Source organism: Seriola dumerili, unplaced genomic scaffold, assembly GCF_002260705.1.
Source record: "Seriola dumerili isolate Sdu_G_001 unplaced genomic scaffold, Sdu_1.0 BDQW01002273.1, whole genome shotgun sequence".
Lineage (NCBI taxonomy): Eukaryota > Metazoa > Chordata > Actinopteri > Carangiformes > Carangidae > Seriola > Seriola dumerili.
The window spans coordinates 39,751-56,728 of record NW_019176528.1 but is presented as its reverse complement, the minus strand read 5'-3'; the positions used below and the strand labels follow the sequence as shown (position 1 = coordinate 56,728).

General features: G+C 40.6%; 1 protein-coding gene across 1 annotated transcript in view; it reads left to right on the top strand.

The window, feature by feature from the left end:
- The first annotated feature begins 3,413 nt into the window (after window positions 1-3,413).
- Window positions 3,414-16,978, top strand: part of LOC111239306 (tankyrase-1-like) — a 37,307-nt gene continuing 23,742 nt past the window's right edge. Inside the window, exons 1-2 of the mRNA XM_022769152.1 lie at window positions 3,414-3,490; window positions 3,863-3,938. Coding sequence (XP_022624873.1) covers window positions 3,414-3,490; window positions 3,863-3,938 — 153 coding nt within the window. The remainder of the gene's footprint in view (window positions 3,491-3,862; window positions 3,939-16,978) is intronic.

Genomic DNA, 16,978 nt, shown 5'->3' with positions numbered 1-16,978 from the left:
GGAGGTAGGGGGAGGGGTTTGTTTATTTCTGTTGTGTTTCTTTTTTTCTTTTTTTTTTCTTATGGTAACTGCGCCCACAGGGGAAAAAGAAGCAGGGAGAGAGAGAGAGACAGAGAGACGGGGACAGAGATGATGGAGAATGAGGGAAGATGGTTAGCAATATGAGCGACCACCAAGAGACAGGAGACAAACGCGGCAAAGGAGAGAGGGATGCACAGACACACGGACGGATAGATGCAGAGCGCGTGTCAGTCCGCCGCTCGTAGCCCAAACAATGAACGTGCTGTGGTCGCTGCCGGCAACACATCGTCACGGCAACCGGAGCCAGAGGGGTGCGCACTGAGCAAGAATGGCAGAGAGGGGGAGGACTGATAGAAAGAGAGATGGTGTCTTCCCCCAATAGATAGATCCGTCCTCTCTTCTGTGTGTGTGTGTGTGTGTGTGTGTGTGTGTGTGTGTGTGTGTGGGTGTGTGGGGTTCTTCTCTCTGCTTGATCATGTGTGTTTGTGTGTGGTCGGTGTGTGTTAGCGGCCAGTTGTCTGACACTATGATCTTCTGTAACCATCTAGGTGAATACAAGAAGGATGAGCTGCTGGAGGCGGCGAGGTGAGTACCAGACTCTCCATGCTCTTTGTTTTCATTTCCTTTTTGCTTTTTTTTTTTTTTTTTTGCCTTATGCTTTTTCTGTCTTTGTGACATCCTTTTATGTTTTTTCCTCCTCCATGTGTACCTGTTCAGTTCTTGGTATCCCTCTCATCTCTTGTTTCCTTGCTTACTTTCTTCTCTTCTTTCTCTCCTGTTTCAGTTTCCTCACCCTCCACCCCCACCCCTCTCTTCTTGTTTCCTCTTTTCCCTTATCCCCTTGTCTCTTGTTTAATTTCGTTTTCTTTTATTTTCATATTGCCTCCCTTTCTTCTTTCCTCCCCTTGTTTCATCGTATATTCCCTGTTTCCCTGTTCCTCATTCTTCCCTCTTCGCACTTGTTTCCTACCTCCCCCTTCCACTCTTCTCTGATCCATTTATGTTTTCTGTTTCCGGTCCTTGTTTCCTATCCTCTTCGCTCCTTTCTTGTTTTCTTGGTTCCTCTCTTCCCTCTCATCTCTTCTAGTGTTTTTCATTTCCTGTCTTTTCCTCGCACATATTTTCCCTTTGCCTGTTCTTCTTGGTTCTTCTGCTTTTCTCTTGTTTCCTGTCTTTTTTCTTCATTTCTTGTTTCTGTTGTCATTTCCTCTCATATGTCCTCTCCTGCTTCCTTCTTTCCCTTACTTTCCTTTTCTGGTACCCCCCCCTTTCTTTCGTTTTCTTTCCTTTCGTTTCCCTCTCTTTGTTCCTCTCTTTATCTCTCTCTTTTGTTAATTTTCTCTCTACTTTTGTTTGAATTCCATCATTTGCTGGCGCCTTCAATTTTCCTCCCAGCTCCCTCCCTGTGGGTTTATCATTTGTTCTTTCTTTCCCTCCATCACACCCACCACACACACACATGTACACACACACATGTACACACACACACACACACACACACACACACACACACACACACACAAAAACACACGCTCTCAGCTCCTACACTAGACAGGTGTTTCACATCCAGAGAGCTCATTGCATGTGGGCCAGGGACACTTGTGCATTTTGGAGGTATTTTATGGTTGCAGGCAGTGCATGTGGGCATGTGTGTGTGTGTGTGTGTGTGTGTGTTTCCGTCTGTTGAATGTGGAAATGGCATAGCTTTCGTTTGGGATTGTGTGTGGGTGGCTGAGCGCTCTCTGCCTCAACAGCCTCCCTCCCTTCCACCGCAGCCCCCTTGCTCTTCCAAGCACACACACGCACGCACACGCATACACACGCACACACACGCACACGCACTCACATGCAAGGAAGCAGCTGGCCTAGCATCGCAGTACCCCAGTGTATTATGGGGTCAGCAGGCTGTTTAAGTGTGAGCTGTGAACCCAGTGTGCCTCTCTCACAGCTGAGCCACTGACTGGCTCATCACCAATGTCATTTTTCAGAAGCAAATCTTTTTTACTCTTTTAGTGTTGTGTTTGGTCAAATAACACCCACACATGGCTTATGAGATATTGTTGTCTCTCTGCTTGTGGCCCAGATCACATCCTTAAACATAGGTATAGAATTAAAGTAAGGCTGTTAAAGTGCTTCTAAATACTTTGAGAGTACTGCAGTGACTTTTTAAATGTACAGCCTCTCCTTAACTAGAGTTCCTACAGGTAAACGCAGACGTGAGGTTACATCTTTCCCCACAACCTATTTATTTAATGCTTTAACAGACCGATGAGACACTGATGAGAGCAGTGAGATAAACCAGAATGGTAATGTAGTGGGCTATAAAACCAAAACATTGGGCTGAAAGATGCTGAAATACTTTGTAGAGCTGAGAGGAGCTGAGGAGTGATAATTCACTGTGGGTTCTTCAGTATGAGTGGCCTCTTTCATATTACAGCAAGCAATTTATCCAATCCAGAAGTAAATGTTAAGTACTCAAAATACAGGTTGTGTATATCTTTGCTAACTTGACACCATTAATACGCAGCTGAAGTGAATTTGAAAAGCTTTGAGATAAGATGAAAGTCTAGATGTAAGAGGCAGCCGCACAGAAATGCAGTTTTCATTTTCTGTTCACATATTTAAATAGATAAATATTCAGACATGGTTGTGAGTACTGTCCTCTCTGGGCCACTGTAGATCATTTGTGTGAGGTCAGACCTGTCTTGAGCATTCACAACAAAATGATGGGAAACTTAGTGATTGAGCCATGCTAGCTGTTTCCCCCTGTTTCAAGTCATTACGCTACACTAAGCTAAGCTAAGTCTCTCTTAATGTTGTGATTCTGTCTGTTGACCTGATTCATGTCGTCAGTTGATTAGATGTCCATTTATCCGTTAAACAGACACTTAAGCCGACCTTTAAACACACATACAATACCATGTCCCTGTTAAATCCTCAAGATGTCGTTTGCATCGAAATGCAGCGCTGGGACGTGACCAGTTGAGCAAAAGAAAGGGAGAAAACTTAAAGGAAGATGGAGAGCAGGGGATGTAAAGGTGGAGAGGGTGAAGCTGTGGCTGGACAGGGTGGTAGAGGTGGACAGTTTGAAGAAAGCGAGTGAGGAAGGGGGGGGGGCAAAGACAGCAGATAATGGTGGCCGGAGAGTTGGGAGAAACACCCGGAAGCACGAGAAGAGAGACGGAGAGTTCAAATCGAGAGAAGGAGAGGATGTGAACATCCTTTTTGGACAGAGGGTGAAAGATATAGTGACAAAGAGAAGGAAGGAGAGGCCCAACACAGAAAAACAAAAGTAAAAAGGGAGAGGGAGAGGAGGGGAACATAGAAGAATAGAAGAATAATCCTTTTCTTTCCATCTGACAGCTTCTTCCTTTACGGCTGTCACGGGGATGATGGTTGGATTGGCCGCTGCCTTGGCGACACTTGTGGTCATCCAGTGCCAGGGCAGCGTGCCTAAGAACCAGGAAACGTACATCAACAACATAAATAAAATCTTAACTCCTCTGTAGCAAGGCCACACGGTCTTCTGCATCAGATTCTTTTTAGATTGTTGCATTCAAGTTTAAAAGAAAACACACACACAAACGCACACACACACAAACACACACACACACCCACACACGCACGCACACACATCCTTCGATCCATCCCCCAAACATTTCTTTATGTCAGTCTGTTTCTGCAGATGAAATTTCTCAGTCTTTTCCCTTCAGTCTCAAGCTTCTTATCTCATTCTCCCTCATTTTCTCCCCCACACTCTCCTGCTGAGGAACAGCTCTAATCCTCTGTGGTGGTGGATGTTTTCTGTCTAATGTGTGTGTTTGTGTGTGTACATTTACAGGAGTGGGAACGAGGAGAAGCTAATGGCTTTGCTCACTCCGCTCAACGTCAACTGCCACGCAAGCGACGGCCGTAAGGTAAGCACTAAGGCACACACCCCACACACACACACACACACACACACACACACACACACACACACACACACACACATACACACACAAAGAGTAATGCAGTAACAAGCTCATCACCGGCATTTTCTCTACGACTGCACCTCAGGAACGACATTAGGGTTAGAAAACCGCTCAATTGGTGCTTTAAGGTTTTATTTTTTTTAATTTCGACCAGGAAAGTGAAATAAATGTTGTTATTGGCAGCTGTGGTCCTCGGTTGTATCAAATAATCTGAGCACTTCTCCAGCAGGCATTAGCTGCCTTTCTTGGCTGTCAGTCATTAAAATGAATAGATGGAGACACAAACCCTTCGGTGAATAAATAAGCCCTCATGCAGAACAATAACAGTGCATAGCAACACGCAAAACAATGTGAGATTCACGGACAGCTTTTTTGTTGTCCCTGAGACAAGAAAATAATAATAATAATAATGTGACAGCAAATAAGGATTTTTAAGTGTTGGTTTTCTGTGTTTTCATCTGGTTAAGGAATATACAAAACGTGCAGATGCTCTTACTGAGTGGACTTGTTGGCACATAATAATTTCTTCAGATGAATCCGTTTTGAATTGTGAGAAGAGCAGTTGTCAGAAAACATAATGTAACATAATGCTCATGATGTAAACGACACAATTCTTGCAGCTGTTTCATAAACAGTTGACAATACAGAGAATTGAGGAAGGCTTTTACTTTGAAAGTACAGCATAGCGCTATCCTCCTCTTTGGCTAGCCCCTGAAATCTTGGTTGCATATTTTAATAATATTTGTACAACCTTAAATATTCTTGACTAAATGACTGTTAATGAAAGTACAAGAAAACAAAACAAAAACAAACTTGGTTATTTCTTAAGCGTGTAACAGTTCAAAACTCTTCATGAGGAGTGTGTAGGTGTGGTGCTAGGTAGCATAATGTAATTTCATCTTTTTCCAGTGAAGTGATGCCCAAAGAGCACAGATGTAAACACAAGCACAGAAAAATATTTCATGTAAAATAACCAAAACTGTGGGCAGCAATGTTCATGTGGGAACCCATCACTCAGAATAGCTGCTGTTATTAGGGCCTGTAACTGAGATTTGAAGTTGGTTAAATCTACACAAAGAAATTAGATTTTTCTTTTTGTGTTTTTTTTTTTTTGTTTTGCTTGTTTGTTTGTTTTTTGTCAGTGGATTGGATTGGATTATTTTGCCTAACAGCTCATTGAAGTGATAACCTTAAAGTTCCAGGACACATAATGAAGATAAGCTACAACCTGCATAGTGTCATGTGGAACCACACCCTCCAGGAGCAGCACAGGGCATGTGAGGCATCATAAGTGTAGTGGCTGCAGTCTGAATTGCAGGTCATGTCATGCACATAAAGACTTTTTCATGACAAAGCCGCCTTTAAAGTGATGAATACATATTTCTGAGCTTTATTACTCACTATCACAATTTGAGGCATTAGGTCAAACAGAAATTGAATTAACTTTTATTAGAATAAATGACCATCTTGGAACAGTTCTCCTAATATGATCTGTGGGTGAGCCAGGGAAAGCCTGGTTGATTAAGAGCCACTCAAGTGTGGTTTCATTTCCGGTGGTGTGATGCGGTTTAGTGAACTAGAATGAGCACAATTCACAGCTTCTCTGAGTTTCTTGTGCTGGTCACGTCTATATTATATGGAGTGTGTAACCTAATTGTAATTACCTATATGCCATATACCAACGTTGCTTGAATAATAGCAAAGGTAGAGTTTAAAAGTCAGCTAATGTTGCAGTTGCAAGTTAATTCTGGTCTCATTGGATTGCAGAGTGTAGTGTGAGACTTAACGGCTTCAGAAAAATGCTGGGCATGCTAAATGAAATGCCAGGTAATGCCAAAAGAGCCAACAGAGAAACATGCTGTATTACATCCTGTTCACTTAATAGAAATGATTTTGTGACCACAGCGTCGCATCGTGCTGTGTTGCAGCAGCACATTTGGCTTGTGACTGATTGGTCCTTTGAATGAATGACTGGAAGGAAAAACAGACCACTTTCTAGATTTGTATTTTCTATGTTTAGGCAAAGTAGTCCCCGAAGTCCTCTATACTGTTTTCCAACCTGACGGAAATAAAGATTTCCGCTGACCCTGTTTTTCTTTGAGAGCCAAGCGAAAGTGAAGCTCCACTCTGCAGTGGCAATTTTCCAAACAGGTTTGAGGTGCCTCTTGAGTTCATGTGGGTGTATGTAGGTGCTTTACTCTAAACTGTTATTCTTGTCAGAGTAGAAAATGCTTCTGAAGCGGCATTTGAGATTATCACGTGAAACTAAAACTTGTTATTAAAAACCCAAACTTGTCACATTCTTGCAGGGTGACTTGCCCCTCCTCTTGAATGGCGGAGGGCACTTGTAGAAGCAAGCTATCATAAACAGGTAGTTTAAGATGATGTGATTGGTCATAGAAATTGTTTTAGAAAACACTGATTGGTATAATGTGATGGTCACTAAAGCAGAATCCGCTGTATTTTGTTAGCTGCTATGACAACTGCTGGGACAACCAGGGCGCCTTTTACTCTGTACTCTTGGTAACCGTCATATAAATGCTATAACAGCCTTGAGGAGGCTCTTTGCTATAATTACGGGCACTTCACTGTTGTTGATGATGCTCAGCTGCAGCTTGTATCCATCATATCACCGTCATACCCATAATTGTGAAGGAACATCCTCTGGCTATTATCTGTGCAGGTGGCCTGCCGGGGATGTGATACCCCAAGGGAAAACCGTGTAATTTGAAGTTCTTTGGAGATGCAGGGCACAAACAAAAGAGATCAGTGAGAAGTGCTGACATTTATTGGTTCATAATTAGATGAATACAATGGTGTCCAGTATATAAGAATTGTGCTCAGACATTTTCTGAAACGACCTCTCCTGCACACATCTGTATTTGTAATGCTCTTTAATTGCTCAGATTGAAAGCAGTCATGCACAGTAGATGGAATATATTTTCACGCCAGTGCAGTTTTATCCTCATTATGGTCTGAGAGTAATTTAATGGGGTGATGGGGATTTACTTTCCCATTGCTAACAGAAATTATTGAGTGACTTCTGCTTAATAACTGTAGATACTGGGTAAAATTGAGGGACAACAAAAACTTTCCCACTTATCATCATTGTTATTTCTCTAAAGCAACTAAAGCAAATCAGTCGAGTGGAAAGTGTGAGATCACGAATAACAAGTCCCCAGTGCAGAAAATTGATAAATGTTAGTGCTTATTACACACACACACACATACAAAGACAGACACTAACGTGCACATCTATAAAATGCTAACAATAAGAGATGTGTACATAATAAAAGCTTCAAATAAATGAATGTAGACCAATTAAAGCCAGATACAGACCCACAAAGGGATTGTTCTATATTAATGGTCATTATACTAGAGACAATATTAATACTAATATTAATACTAATAGATAAATTGCATTAAAAGAGGATACAGTTACAGTTACAATATTAAAAATTTCAGATTGCAACAAACTGAGCCTCACCCCTCCCTTTCCAAGCGTGTAGGAGAATCTGCGGTGGCCTTCAGGTAACGTAAAGAACGGGAGAAGGCCCTCTCTTGAGCTGGTGCTTTGTTTGTCCATTCTGGGCTACTGTAGAAACATGGCGGTGCAAAATGGGGGGCTCCGTGGAAGAGAACCCACTCCCTGTGTAGATATGAATGGCTCATTCTAAGCTAAGGAAAAGATGACGATTGTGAGTATCAGGTGATTATACTTTAATGAAAACATAAGTATGAATATTAGATTCCAATTTCTGCCAATAGATCCCTTCAAATCAGACTAACTGCTCCTTTAAATTCATTCAAAAGTACACGTAATCAAATTTAGACACACACCCCCATAAATGATTAGTTGACTGTTGGCCGGCACACCGAGCGTCTATCAGACAACGCGCAGACAAATCATTACAAGGACACTAATAATCATCACGCACAAAACAAGAGTGTGGTAGAATCCTAATGATTAATAATAATGATGCTTCCCTTACAATGACACAAGAGTCGCTTTCTTCTCTTGAAGTATCTCCTCCTTTTTCTTCTCTATTTCATTTTAATTAGAAGTGGCACACATACACACACACACACACACACACACACACACACACAAACACAAACACAAACAGACACAGATCCGGAGCATAAATGTTCTTTGCAGCCAATCAACATTTATGAATTAAAACTGTCTGCTACAAGAGCCGATATCCTGCGGTCAGATTTCCTTCTTTAAGTTATTTTTTGGGCTTTTCTGTGCCTTTAATAGAGTAGCAGTGAGAGAGAGACAGGAAAGTTTGGGGTGAGAGAGAGAGGGGATGACATGCAGCAAGGGGCCGTGGGTCAGATTCGAACCCAGGCCTGAGTTCTAATGGTACGCGCTCTACCGGGTGAGCCACCGAGGCGCCCCCTGTGCTCCCATTCCAAAATCTGGAGGAAAGCCTTTCCAGAAGAGGAGGCTGTTTTAAAGCAGCATATTAATGTCATTTAATACAAGTGTAATGTTCAAGTGTTCACATACATTTGGCAATGTAGTGTATCTAGACTTTTCCTAGTCTTCTAGTCATTCTAATATGAGCTTCTTGTTCTAATAATACTTCTCTATAGTACAGGCACCAGCAGTATAACAGCATCCTGTGTGTGTGTGTGTGTGTGTGTGTGTGTGTGTGTGTGTGTGTGTGTCTGTGTGTGTGTGTGTGTGTGTGTGTGTGTGTGTGTATGTACTCAAATGATTGAGGGCCCGTCAGAGTGGGATATTATTAACACAGCTGAGTGGAGAGCATTATCAAGCTGCCTCTGTTGAAACCTACCGCTTACTCCTACGCACACACACACACACACACACACACACACACACTGCATGTGGACCGACATGCACATACACGCTTACTCCTGCAGACATTTCTTCCTCAGGAAAATGGCCTGTGCTTTTCTACTACCCACTGCACACACACATGCATGCACCACACACATTCATTTTCCCCCTTCTTTTTTCATTTTCATTTTTCCCTTGCCATGTGCCTCAGCTCGACTAACTGCCAGTAGTTGTGCTGGAAATTCAGTTTTCTGTTCGTTTTTCACAGAGTACATTTCATGTTTTGGACTCTGTTGAGCTCCGTCTGTTGTGAATGTGTGTTTGCATTGGTTTGTGTGTCTGTGTGTTTCTGAATATTCTGAATTTTGGATCTATATCTTACCAGTGAGAATCATTGCACCCACTCACGTCCTAGCTGGCACAAACATCAAAGAAACAGACAACTGGAGAGCAAGACCATGATTCAGATTCACAGGGAGAGAGGAAAGGAAAAGACTTTTCATTGAAGCCTTGTTTAAATGTTGATTATGGGATTGTATCCTGCTGAGAGATTCAACCCTGACTGACAGCGTTCATCATTTCTCTCTGCTGAAAACATGCATTTCCAAAAGTGAACTTCTCAGGAGTAGGATCTGGTGGATATTTGACATTAACAAAACTGGTTTTGAAACGTTTCTTTTCCTACAATATTTTCTGCCATTTGAGGACTGTGTTATTTTTCATCTTATCATGTCAATTGCGAAAATAAGACGCATTTTTTACTGTGGAACCCTGAAACTGACAAAACATAGTAAAACTTCATGATACAAGTCAAAAATATAAGTATATACTTCAAATGATAATTTTGCTTGTTAAATAATTTATGTGAATAAATGAAATATAAAGAAATAAAGAAGAAAGAGATATAAACGTCTCATCTCACTGCGCTGCAGAACAGAGAGGTTCAGGAGATCCTTTGTTCCCACTGCCATCAGGCTATACAACAACTCAGCCAAAGGAAGTGGACTAATTTAATTATTATTGTTTATTTATTATTAACTGTAATTATTGTTATTATCAACAATGAGCTAATGGACACATGAATTTCCCTTAGGGGATAAATAAAGTATCTATCTATCTATCTATCTATCTATCTAAAACTATTTATTTAACCTCCAACCAGTTGATTAAAAACATTTTATTTTCTCTTTGCTACCATTCAGCTAATGAAATTAATTAAAACTTTACTTCACTATTTTTTTAGGTTTATATAATGTTAAACCAAATAAACCAAAGGCTTCTTAGTAACATTCACTAGCTTCCTTTCTTAGTGTTTGCTTGCCAGCTAAAATACTTTAGCTACAGTTACAGCAGTTTATACAGGCTAATGTAGCTGTTGCTAACATTATCTGAAGAGGCGCTCTGTGTGTTTATTTAGCTACCTTCTAGCTGACTACACAGTGCTCTGAATTGCTCCACTGATGTCACAAGGTGCGTTTCCAGCCACCTGTTCTTACATGTATTCAATTTGTGCATAAATACAGAAACACATAAAAAAATAAAAATCTTGAAATATCCCAAATGTTTTTACACTTGGCTGAGGTGTATTGAGAAAAGCAAAATATGACAAAATGCAATGGTCACAGACTAAGAGAAGTAGTTATGAGACACATTAAGTGTGTGACCAGGAGATGAAAACAGATCTGTATGTGCAATGAGGAGACTAATGCTCCTCAAATTAATGAATGAAACAAACAGAATTGCCATATTTCTATCATGTTTTCTACCTTTTTGTTGGCACTATCAAAACATAAAAACTGGAGAATCAGCACCACCAGCGGTTCATCTGGATGAACCAACTCCTCCTACAACAGCATTTGCATTTTCTTTTGCCAATCTTCCTAAAATTTGTTTAAAATTTGCACTACATTCAGATGGAAGCCCACCTACGCAGACACAAACCTGGACCAATCGCTTCTCTGGTCATGCTCATCAAAAAGATTAATTATGAATTGTATGCCATAAAGTAAGAAAATGGTTTTTAAATAAATATTAAGATTTGCTAGGGATAGATAATGGAGAAACATAAAACTTCATATTTCTTTTTACAATCCATAGTATTTATTTAACTAATAGAATTATGTAGTTATGTATACAGTCATATTTCTGACTTACTGTCTTACTACATTTTGTCAGTTTCAGGGCTGCGTAATAAAATTACAGCATTATTATATGGGACAGTTGCAAAGCACTCAGTGCTGAAATGTAAGGTCGGCTATTTCCTGAGCTTTTACTGTACAATCAAATGAGGTTCTTTTCATTCCAGTGCTGTCGTCTCTGTATTGAAAAATGTCCAGCTTGCCTGGAAACTCTCCACCGATATTAAGCTCTCATTTGTACGTCTCCTCTGGGATCCCGATGAGTCTGCAGATCAGAATTGAGGCCATCGTGGCTCTTGTCTTGGCAGAAGTTTGCTCGTTTACAAATCCAGGCGAACGTGAACAAGGTCGTAAGACTGACTGAATGCTGCTTGACAGGAGGTTATTCACAGCCGAGTCGGTGTGTTTGTAAACGTAACCTGATGCCCTGTCTGAGAGAGATTACACTTCTGCTCCTTTGAAACACACAGTGAAACTGTCCAGAGGTGTTTGCTAAATGTTCAGATGGCAGATGACAAATAGGGTATGGAAAAGTTTTAATGAACTTATATCAGTGACAAATTTAACCTCTTGCTTCCAAGTAAACCTGTGGCATGTTGTTGAGGAAAATGTGTGTAGTTGCAGCTTGCTGGTCCACTGGTAGTTTATCATGAAGGATCAGATGCCTCAATCTTTGGTTCCCAAAAGAAAAAACATTGATTTAAGTGCTGAAATTGCAATTAATTAAAAGTCTTCTGCCTTGGAAGAAAGAATGTAGTTTGGTTGTGATTAATAATTGTGATTTATTAAATCAATCTAGGCAGTTTGTACACCACATAGAAGCATGTACAGTATATATCATAAAGGTGTAGCTTCTTGTATTGGCTGATTCACATCAGCTGATTCCTGTACGCCTTACAATCACTGGCTCAGTCATATTCATGCAGGTGTATAGGACATATAGACACTCCTCAGTATCACTCTGCTGCTGTAGCTCTCTCCACCACCCCATCCTCCCTTCGTGATATTTCTGTTATTGTTGAATTAATGTTTACATATGCGTTTATAAGTGAGGGGATTACTAATAAGGTTGGACATTTAGGTTTTTAGGATATCAGTTTTTTTTTTTTTTTTGACTGAGCAGCAGCTGACAGTGGATACCTAGAAATGAATATAAAACTGACATGCTCGCCTGAGATTGAAAGTAACTTCCTGTTGTTGAAGGAGTGTTTTCCTGAAGTTCTACTTTTTGAGCCGCTGGGCTTTAAACTGTCCATGTACCTCTCAGCTCCTTGGAAAAGTCAGTGTTTATAGTTGGGAGGCAGAACAGATAGACAGTTGATGGCTGAGATATCTGTGTGTGTGCGTGTCTGTGTCTGACTGAGTGTGTATGGAGAGCATAAGATGAGAAGACTAGCTGTAGGTTATTTATCTTCCACGCTGTTGGCTCGGCTGAGCTGTCAGCAGCTTATACCGTGTGTGTATGTGTATGTATGTGTGTGTGTATGTGTGTGTCTGTGTGTCTGCATGTGTCAGTCAGGGCAGTAGCACATAGATTTGCTGATATGTTTATTGATCCAGCCATTTGACACTGCTCATCTTGTTAGTGCGTCCCCCTTCTAATGTGAAGCCCCGACTTGAGTACTAGATAAAAGACTTGATGTTACACTATTAATGTCGACATTTTCTCTACTTTAATTAATTAATTAATTAATCACTAGGACCACATGGAGTGATGGTGTACAGGTGTACAGAGTCCTTCATTTTGTCAGTTTTGTCCTACTTGAAACTAACCCAAATAAAACTGGACTTATTATTATTACTTATTGGACTGATTTAAGTTCAATTATATATAGACTTTTTGTTTGTTTGTTTCAAGACAGTCTGAGGTTAAATGATTTGGTATTGCTGTTTGTTTTATTTGCAGTGGCATTTTTTGTTGCTGCTGGTGAATTCACTGATTTATGTGGATAAGTGGGAGTGTAGAAGGTCTGGACCCTGCTGGGCAAAGTTAAAGAATAACATCAGAGCTTCATGTACACACACACACACACACACACACACACACACACACACACACACACACACACACACACACACACACACACATATTCATGCAAATGACACCAAACAAAATGGTCCAAATGTTGCCGTTCACCCTCCCAAATAGATCATGTCTCATTGCTATGGCAACTGCTGACAGCTAGCAGTCACCGTTGTCATGGGAACAACTTGACAGGCTCGTAAAAAGAAGAGGAAGTCTGAGAGAGAGAGAGAGAGAGAGAGAGAGAGAGAGAGAGAGAGAGAGAGAGAGAGAGAAGGATGTAAGAGAGGTTAAAGAAAAATGGAAACAAAGAAGGGACTAACACAGCAGCAGATAACACCCCCCATTTGTCTTTAAATGGTGTGTGATTTATATTTTTGATAGTACAACTTGTGATGATTATCTGTACTGTTAGATGACCAAATAAGCGAAATAAGCACAATCTAGTACATTTTGAATTTGCAGCTAACATTCAGATGCATACTGTTTCTATTGAGGGAGAAGGGATAAATAAAAAAAAGATAAATGCTACCAAGGGAGGAAAGATAAGTATTTTCCATAGAAGCTTGAACATGTCCTCTGCATCTCTCCTCGCTTCCTGCTTCATTCATTTTCCTCCCATATTTCCCTCTTTCATCTTCTTCCCCTCCTCCACTCCCAGCTCCCCTCCATCTCACAAAAAGGCTTTTAGATGATTAAAACACAACAGAATTTTTTTTTTTTTATTGCTATTGTTCACTTTCAGTCTGCCTCTGTAAGTGCCAATTGCATCTGTTTGAAATACAGTCTACTAGGTTTCAATTTAAGGCAGCATTTCATCAAGTCTGAGCAGACTTTATGAAGAGAAAAACAAAAAGACAGTTGAAGGACACAGACACTACATCTAGCTAATAATTTGGTTTAACTAATCAACAGTCACTCATAAAAACAAACAAACAAACAACAAAAAAACATTAAATGGCATTACAAAACCTTACAAGCAGGAAAACCAAACCAGAGAAAGAAAAACCTTGGACAGATGTTAGAAATGGAAAACCCAGTAATATAATTATGACAGGGGCTTTAAAAACAAACACACAATCCTACACTCAAAGGAAGTAATTCATGATTTTGTGAAATACTCTCATTTGGTTTCTTGCCAAGAGTTGGACGAGAAGATCTATACCACATATTAAGTTTGTGCACTTAATATAAAGCTATAGCCTGGAGACGGTTAGCTTATCTTAGCATAAAGACTTGAAACTGTTAGCGAAAACTCTGTCCAAAGTAAACTGTTTAACTCATTATTTGTACGGATTAAAGATGTAAAGTGTTAATTATAACCTTTGAAAAGAGACAGGCTAGGTGTTTCCCTCTGTTTCCAGTCTTTGTGCTAAGCTAACCAACTCTTGACTCCAGCTTCATATTTAATGCACAGAAATGAAAGTGGTACCAATCTTCTCCTGTAACTCTTGGGATAAAGTGAATAAAAGTATTTTCCAACGCTCACAATGAATATGCTAACATGATGACAGTATAATGTTTACCATGTTTGCCATTTTAGCTTAGCGTGTTTGCGTGCTAACATTTGCTAATTAGCAGTAAACACAAATTACAGCAGTGGCTGATGGGAAGGTCATTACTTTTGACAGACGACAGAAAAACGTGGTCATCCGCACAGCCATGCCGCTAGCTTGGCACACTCACAAACTGTTTGAATATATGTAGTTTGACAAAAGTCCTTATAGGACTGTGAGTCTTGCCTTATGACGTCTCTGGTATGACTCACATGCAACATGATGTTAGGCTATTTCTAAGTAGCTGAACTTATCCTGGGAATAACAATATATGGGATGCATAGCTAAAACATGTACTGACAGTGCCATAAGCAAATAAATAGACAGTGAAACTCAGCCCAAGATTTAAAGTGTTGTAGAGTGTTTTACACTAAATACTCTCATCCCCACATCTCTCTGTATCTTAAGTACACACTTCACTTGTGTAAGCCAGAATACACTGGGGAATTGTCATTTCAGGCAATTGTGTAAACAACCTAATATGACCTTCACTTCACTCACAGTTTTGGAACCGGCAGAAATATTGTGCTTATATAAAGACAGGGGCAAAACATTTTAGTTCACTGCACTGTTGTCTTTATTTAAAGATCATTCATTAAAAAAACTTATTATAAGGCCTGTAGCATGTAGTAAAAAAATACTAAAATAAATCTTTCTTTCATAAAATGGCAGTTCAGAGCACTAGAAAAAGAACAGGCTGCAGTGGAAAATAGTTGATGTTGACAGAGGATGTAGGATGGGTCAGATAGATGATAAATGGTTGATGCTTTTGATACTTAGCACTACTGGCTCGTGGCTACAGAGGTCAGCGGACCATCATAAAAAGTTTCAGCTGGAGCTGCTTTTTTATAACTTGACTCTAAATAAGCTTCTGAGTGGAGAATCCAATACAAGACCTTCTGAGGCAGTGATGATGTTTATGTGTGACAGTGGTGTTTCTTTCTCTCTCACACTCTCTATCTCACACACACACACACACACACACACATATCACAATTATGCATATACCCGTTCCTCACACAGTGTTGACAGATTGAAGGGGTGGAGCTTAAACTACCCAGTCTGACCCTGGCAACAACATCTTGATGATGCAACAGCACATGCACGTGTGTGTCTGTGTGTCTGTGTGTCTGTGTGTGTGTGTGTCTGTGTGTGTGTGTGTGTGTGTGTGTGTGTGTGTGTGTGTGTGTGTGTGTGTGTGTGTGAGAGAGTGAGAGAGTGAATGAGTGAGTGAGTGAGGCATAAGTGATGACTCAGTGGTAGCTAGGGGGTTTAAGATGTACTGATTAATGCTTTACACATTTGTGTCTTTTTGTTTGTTTATATTTGCAACAATTTGCAATAACAAGTACACAGGCACAGACAGACAGACACACACACACACACACACACACACACACACACACACACACAGAACAACACTGCATAATACAAAATGAGGATGATGACTAATAACCATGTACTGCTACTTGCAAATGCTGCTGTCACATCCTGTAAATACGAGTGAACCATCTGTCCACCCAGCTCTGCCTCTCTGTCTCGCCGCCGCCTCTCAGCTGAGCTTCTGAGTGAGCAGCAGAGATCACCAAAGATGATTTGTGTTTCAAGTTCTCCTCTGAAGTCTGAGTGAAGTAATGCTGTAGTCTGACTTTTTAAAGACAAAATTTTCCCCTGTAAGTGACCTGTGAATGACCTCATTACTGGCTTTATAACAGAAGAACATCAATAACACCAGTACCAGTGTTCCCTAAACTGCAGCCAGTGGCTGTGGTCGAACCGCAGGTTGTAGTCTGTTATCTGTATTATACAGTTTCTGAATGCTGAAACCATTGTAGCACCACCACTGATTTCTGTTTTTTGTAGTTGTCACTATTTCAGTTTATACTTATGGCAACATTGTTAGCGGTTGACATCCCAAAAATGCTGGTAAATTGTTTGTTGGCAGTTTTGCTTGCCCAGCTCAGATTGAATCAGTGTTTTAGGGTTTGACTTGGTTTGATGGATCATGCTGATATAAAAACTGTGCTACTCTGCACCACCTAAACATCTGAATCCTGCTGACAGGAGTCAGAACACCTTCCCTTCACTGTCCCATCAACATTATCACCCCGCTGCTGTCCCACGGTCAATATTTGCCATTCTTCTTTCAGTGCATAATGTGGCTGTCAGCAGAATCACCTCCGTTACTACAAAACCATATGGCCGTGTGCTCAATGGGGAGGAATCTTTGCACTTTGTGACAACACCAGATCACCAGGGTGTGATGGCCCTGAAGAACAGGTTGTACTGAAGCACCTTCTTCAGAAAAAAGCTGATCAATCAGGCTCCACCATGCCATCACCTAATGGGACCTTGTGGCTCAGAAATCAGGTGTTATCTGCAGTAAATAGATTTGCAACTTGCTTAAGTTATCAATCCATTAGTGAGACATCAAAGGTAGCTGGTTTGCCAAAGTC